Source organism: Penaeus chinensis, chromosome 24 (genome assembly GCF_019202785.1).
Source record: "Penaeus chinensis breed Huanghai No. 1 chromosome 24, ASM1920278v2, whole genome shotgun sequence".
Taxonomy (NCBI): Eukaryota; Metazoa; Arthropoda; class Malacostraca; order Decapoda; family Penaeidae; genus Penaeus; species Penaeus chinensis.
The window spans coordinates 6,237,495-6,244,994 of NC_061842.1; the positions used below are offsets into that span (position 1 = coordinate 6,237,495).

At 35.5% G+C, this 7,500-nt stretch overlaps 1 protein-coding gene across 1 annotated transcript in view; it reads right to left on the bottom strand.

The window, feature by feature from the left end:
* The window catches only part of LOC125037839 (putative ammonium transporter 3), a 13,838-nt gene extending 13,672 nt beyond the window's left edge, over positions 1–166 (bottom strand). The window contains 1 exon segment of the mRNA XM_047631083.1: positions 108–166. Coding sequence (XP_047487039.1) covers positions 108–166 — 59 coding nt within the window.
* Between the last annotated feature and the right edge of the window lie 7,334 nt (positions 167–7,500).

The following is a 7,500-nucleotide window of genomic DNA, read 5'->3' on the forward strand; positions in this document are numbered from 1 at the left end:
AGAAAAAAAGGAATTTGAATTATGAAGGTCTTTGAGCATCACTGGAAATATTTAGCGTAATTATCAAAACTACTTTCTCATTAATAATCTTTAAATCACGAACTCACTTGCTCGACACTCCAGGGTTGGGGGTGACCGTGACGTCATCACTCTCGTTGTCCCCCATCTCTCTGAAAAAAATAAATAAAATGAATAAAAATGTATAAATAAATAACTAATAATAATAATAAATCAAATTTTGTTCTGGAATTATGTTGCTGATAATCAGTTGCTTAATGAGATATTGTTTTCATGATCTAATGGTGCATTAATATATTTTCGTGTTTTAGTAAAGAAATGCAAGTGTGCTGATAACAGATTCGGGAAAATTTCATTTATAGAAAATATTGGTGTGAATTTTACTGCTACTGCTTTCGCTCTCTCTCTCACTTTCTCTCTCTCTCTCTCTCTCTCTCTCTCTCTCTCTCTTTCTCTCTCTCTCTCTCTCTCTCTCTCTCTCTCTCTCTCTCTATCTATCTATCTATCTCTTTCTCTCTCTCTCTGTTTTCATTCTCTCTCTTTCTCTCTCTCTCTCTGTTTTTCATTCTCTCTCTCACTCTCTCACTCTCTCTTTATATCTCTCTCTTTCTCATTCTCTCTCTTTCTCTTTCTCTCTCTCTCTTTCTCTTTCTCTTTCTCTTTCTCTCTCTCTCTCTCTCTCTCTCTCTCTCTATCTATCTATCTATCTATCTCTCCCCTTTCTTCTTCTTCTTTTCTCCTTCCTCTTCTTCTCTCATGACACAAGACCCCAACCAAGTTTCGTAAACTATAATGAACCTTTTCATTTAATGCTTTACATTTTTATGTATGTGAAATCTTTGTATGTATATCAATGTATATTTTGATACAATGGTATTGAAAATACGTTTATATCCATGTAATCTATAACATAAAGTTCTCACTGATAAACTATAAAACGAATCTTTGTACGCAGTATGAAGTATTAATACGTCTCCATTTTGACATAAGGGTATTGAGAACATGTTATGCATATGAATAATTTGCAACATAAGGTTCTCACTAATATATCCTACAAGAGCAAATCTTTATTTATAGTAAGTAGAACATAAGTAGAAAAATAAAGAGAAAGATTGTTGAAGGGAACTACCTCGATCTCTGTCTCAAAGACGTCGATGATTTTGCGTCAATATCTATTGTTTTACGTGATAGAGTTTTTTCTGCGCGTTTGATGCAGACGTAGGATGGAGGTGCAAGAAAAGAGGATAAAATTGGAAATGGCGATTTGCAAACTGGCGTGTCGTGATAACAGATAACTTTTTATTTTTTTATTCTGAATTTGCTCTTTTGGGGTGGAAAGATTTCGTGGATGTAAAGAGACATAGTAAATGATAGCGGGTATAGTTGTTGCTATAGTTGTGATAAATGATTAGATGAATACGGGGTAATCATTACATCAAGAGAAAAAAAGAGTAATGAGCTATTGTTTTTATTATCTAATATGTCCTCGAAAGAAGTGGGTAAGTAAAGTGGCAGATTTTTGCAAGATCTCTCAATACCTCAAAGGCATTTCCAAACCAACGCTTTAATTCGCCCGATAACACAAAGAACAGCTCTTGACACCCCTCCCCCCCCCCCACAAAAAAAGTAACACAAAATTGTCTATGTCATGCAATAGCTTAACATTCCTGACGATACACTGTGAGGGAGAAATTCATATCGGTATCATGACGCAAAAACACACACAAAAAAACATAATAGTTGTTAGTTGTGTGGAAACAATGTCTTGGGCCATTCCAAGTGTGTATACGGGGATGGTAGAAACTAAGGTCGATATTGATTGTTTTTGTTTGTCTTTAACGGTGTAAAGACAAATTCAAAGATGGTTTACGTGCGTATGCAGTTTTGTTATCAATGCACAAGGTTGTGATAATATCCCATGACAATTGTAAGTCTTTTTTTTTACTAAACTGTTAAGATATCTGTATCAATATATGATAATAACCATGAGTTTACGTATGTTGTTTTGTGAGCGTGTATCCGAACAAAATCGTCTTTATCTTTAACTTCACATGGAGAGATATCGACTAAGATCCATTTTAACTTCCCTCCTTACACCAGGTGCTTTGAATCAGAATGAACTATTACTCCCTACACATTTATGAATAAGAATATATTATGTTTCACAATATAATTCCAAAAAAAACAACTCTATAACAAAACAATTCACGGTAAGGAGAGAGATCTATATGGATTAACCTCTTAGAAATTACCTGTTATAAGATTTACGTATCAAGTTAGACATGTATTCTTATTTTTTCTTCTTCTTAATACTATTGTACCTTGTATCTACAAATAAATCAATAGTCCCTGTCGGTTTTTCTTGCCTGTGTTGTGCACGCATGGAAGCAATGTAGGTTTTATTTTGAGGCCTAAGAGTGTCAGGGAATTCAAAAAAAAAACAAACGTGCAGTTGCATGGACATGATATGTTGACTTCTACAGATTCCAGTCAGGTAATTTATTCTTAAAAAAAAAATGATAAAGAATCTAGAATTTATTTTGAAGCCTAGTTATAAGAAATAGGTTTGTACACTTTCTTATTTTCCCGTGGTACCCAATTTTCCATGGAAGTATTTTTTTGAAACCAAAGATTTAAATTAGTAAAGGCGATTAGTGATAGTGAAATTTTCCAGCGTTTGATAAAGTTAATTAAACTGAATTACGTACTATTTTTGTTTTTGAAACTTTGCAGTGTCTCGAATTACATACTGTGCGTACACGTACAGATAATATATACTAACATAAAACAAACACATACAAAAAAAAAACTTAAAAAACACACACACAAACACACATACAAACACGCGCACGTACGCACGCACACACACACACACACACACACACACACACACACACACACACACACACACACACACACACACAATGCACACACACACACTATAAAAACAGACATGTACACACAGACACACACAAAGGAGAGCTGACTGTTATTGCAAATGCAACACAGAAGTTTCTATTAGATTAAAGTATACCGAAAGCGCCATGTTATGTTTGGGAGGAAATATACCATGGAATATGATAATGAAGAAGTAAGAGAAGAGGAAATGTGAAGAGGAAAAGAACATGAGAAGTGAAGAAGAAGATGAAAAGTGAAGAAGAAGAAGAAGAGGAAGTAGAAAACGAAGAAGAAGAGGACGAAGAAGGATAATAATAATAATAATAATAAGACGAAAAAAGAAGAAGTAGAAGAAGAAGACGCCGACGACGACGAAGGAGAAGAAGCAGAAGACAAAAATGAAAGCTGAAGAAGAGAATAGAAGGTGAATGTGAGGAAGAAGAAGAAGAAGAAAAGATAAAATCAATTAAAAAAAGAGAGAGGTGAAGAAGAAGATGACGAGGAAGAAGAAGACGACGAGAGGTAAAGAAGAAGAGAGAAACGATAAAGAAGAGGAACAGGAGGATAAAAAAGAAAATTAGGAAGATGGAAGAAAGAAGTTGAAGAGAAAGAAGACGCCAAAGAAGAAGAAGAAGAAAAAAGAATGTTTAAGAAGAGGAGAAAGCTTGTAGATTACAAAAATGAATAGAATAGAAGATGGGGTGAAGAAGAAAATAAGAAAGAACAAGAAAAAAAATAAAGATGATTAAGGTAAAGAAAATGACTGTGATGAGAAGAGGAAGGAGAAGAAAAAGGAGGAATAAAGAATGAGAAGAGGGAGGAGGAGGAGGAGGAGAAATAGGAAAACAAATAAAAAAATAACGAATGAAATTATGGTGATATCGAATAATAGGAAAAAGAGGAAGAAGAAAAATAAGAAACCGAAAGAAAAAGGTGAAATGCGAAAAGGAAAAGGAAAAAGAAGAAAGAGTACAAAAAAGGAGAAGGAAGTGGAAGAGAAAAAGAAGGAAAAGAGAGAATAAGAAGAGAAGGAGGAGATAGAGAAGAAGAAAGAAGAGAGAGATAATATGAAAAGAAGAAGGAGAAGGAGATAGAGAAGAAGAAGGAAGAGAAAGAGAATAAGAAAAGAAGGAGGAGATACAGAAGAAGGAAGAGAAAGAAAATTAGAAAAAATAAGGAGGAGGAGGAATTAGAGAAGAAGAAGGAAGAGAGAGAGAATAAGAAAAGAAGAAGAAGAAGGAGGAGATAGAGAAGAAAGAAGAGAAAGAAAATAAGAAAAAAAAAGAAGAAGGAGATAGAGAAGAAGAAGGGAGTGAAAGAAAATAAATAAAAAAGAAGGAGGGGGAGAAGGAGAAAAATAAAAAAAAATAGAAAGATAAGAAAATAAAAGAAAATAAAAGAAAGAGGAAGAGGGATTGAACACAAGAACCAGCAATGAGCGAGAACGAGACCAACTGTTCATCAGTGTTCAAGCAAAGAATATGAACAGTCATGAACTTGCCTTTGTTCATGGCGGAAATTAATTTTAAAAAATCGTATTATTGCGTGGATTATTATTTTCGTCGAGTTCATGAAAATACATTTTTTTTCCTACGTAATTTCACAGAAAAAAAAAAAATATTTTATAGATTTTGTGTAGGAATACGATTCTTGTAATGATTTCACAAACCTTCGTAGAATAATTCTTGTTAATGACCCTTTACGATATTTGAAATGATGTTGGCCTTTCGAAAATTTAAAGAATCGGACATCAAGACAATAACGCAGAAAAATGTATTGTTTTATCTATACAAAAAAAAAAAAATAATAAAGAAAATTTGAATTACTGGGTCTCTATGAACACGTTGGCTCATTTACTTTGATGTAAAAACTTTCCTGTAATTGGAGAAGACAACTTTGATATTTAGAATTATTGAATGATAAAGTTTCCAAAATCGTAGAAGTCGGCTCATTTATTTTCATAAGTTATTATTATTTTATCTTATATGATTATACTAATTATAAGAAGTATGAAAATCTGCTTTGCATATTTGGGTTAAACACAAGAAATATACATATGTACTGCTTCATAATCTTCATTATAATTTTCTTATCACTATCATGGTAACTATTAACATTATCATTATTCTAATTCAATTTGATGCTATAACTACTATCTTTTTGTTATCATTATCATTAATTTTAACACAATTATCATTATCAACTGCAGTACTAGCAATATCAAATATCAAGTATTGATAAATACCCAGGTACACACAGCTAGTTAGCACAAGCGGTACCTACGTGCCTTACCAAAGCCAATTAATACCTTCGAGAACCGGAAATACAGGGCGACTGAGACTATAAACCCAATCTCTGGAGAGCAAGTAAACAATAAGGCAATAAACAGGAATCATTACCCTTTGGCACGGCATGACAGTCAAGAGGGTAATGCGTGAGCAATGGGTATTAAAGATAAACATTCATAACAATTGCCAGTGCCTCTTGTGGTCATTTCACTTTTCATTGAGAGTAATATCTGAGTATAATTATTTTTATTCATCTCATCTTGCAGAATATCGCAGTATCGTCGATACGGATAACAGAACCAAAAAGCAATAAGTAGCAAAGGGCAGGTTCGATATGACCAGCTTGACAGTCATGATAAGGCTGTGGCATAACCTGTATAATTAAGCCAGCGGACAGTAACGGCCTTGTTTTGAGCCTGGAAATTACCCAATTACCCGAGGCCAATTAACCTTTCCTCCCAGTGGGGCACCAGCGGTAATCACCGAAGGCCTTTCGATGCGACCCACGTGGGAAAGAGGCGGAGGACCCAAGATACATCGCGTGTGTATGTGAATATGCATATATATATACATATATATATATATATATATGTTATATTTACATATATATTTCTTTTCATTATTCTAATTCTGATTTTAATGCAAATCTCGACTACTCCGCTTTTTAAGTTTCTTTCTCTCTCTACCTCGCTGTTCAGCATTATGCATGTACAAACCTTAATCAATAACACAATCAGGTAACAACAGGAATTATCATTACCTTAACCATCAGTTATTCATCACCTCACTTTAAAAAAAAAATACACACACACACACACACACACACACACACACACACACACACACATATGTATATATATATATATATATATATATATATCGTACTTATTACCAGAGTTCCTCGACTGTGCAGACATGAATTCATTTTTTTTGACATGAAATAATGAAATTAACTCACGAAATACGGCAGTTTACGAACTAGCTACAATGTCTTCATGACTTCAGAACGCGATGTTTCACAGTCATATGTGGTTTGCTCCACATGCCGGCGCGAGTGTAAATTTATTTGTCTTTATTTGCTACAGGGCAGTGCTCGTTTTTTAAAGGTTGGGGGGGGGGTAGATACTGTTAATTTCGTAATTAATTCACTCATTCGTTTACATAGTCTTATAGACTATCTGTAATACATATATATTTATCTTTTTAACTTCTTTGAAAATGCTTCTAAAAGGAGGAGGGGTTTAATATCCATCCGTATCCCTATGTACACGACTCTGGATCACTGTAATTTCCGAATACTTTACCTGTTTCTTTTTATTACAAGATAAATGTTTATTCTTGTCTTCTGTAAACCGAACCAGCGATGGAAACAGCCATGGCGTCGGAAGATGAGAAAGTTGTTATCTCTTCATAGAAATCCCTTTTCTAGATTCTTTCCTCAGCCTTAAGCTATCTTTCCCTCACTCCTTTGAGCCACAGACGCCTGTCCTTCACTAGCAAATTAGAACAATCGCCCAGAACACCCGAAAAAATGTTCTATTCAAATGGCGGTTCAAAGCACCCCCCAGCCTTTCTCACACCCTCCACTGCCAAGTAAAACGCAAAACAGTTCAACTTAAGGTATCTCAGTCCCCACTCCACTTCGGAGAAATAAATCCCGAAGGAGAGAATAACCGGAAGAAACGGGATTCACGCAAACACTTCGACCAAAAAAGACGAAAAGAAAAGGAAAAAACCCCGACGTCAGGAGTCCACCCTTGGCAGGTCTTCTCGTCCGTCTCTGTCCTTCTCCTCGACGATGGAAGCTCCGCCCCGTCGATGCCATTGACTCGATTCGAAAACGATAACTCGAGGCGAAAAAAAAAGAGAAAAGAGAGAGGAGAAGACGTGTAAGAGAGTGAGAAAAAGAGAGAAAGTCGTCTTAGACAGCGGTAGAAGGGAATCAATCAATGGTAGTCGATAGAGGATGATATGAGTCGAGGAAATGTCGGGGAGACACGAAGGAGGTGGGGGGGGGGGTTCTTGAGGGCCCAGGAGAAGGCGACCTGCTTCGTGGCACCGAATTGCCCCTCTTGAAGGCCAAAGGCTCTCTCTCGCTCTCTCTCGATCTTTCTTTCTGGTACAGTCTTTTACTCTCACTTTCTCTCTCTCTTTTTCTCTTTCTATTTTTTCCCTTTCATCTTCTACTCTCTTCTCTCTCTCTCTCTCTCTTTCTCTCTCTCTCTCTCTCACTCTGTCTTGCTCTCTCTCTATGTCTCTCACTCTGTCTTTCTCTCTCTCACTCTGTCTTTCTCTC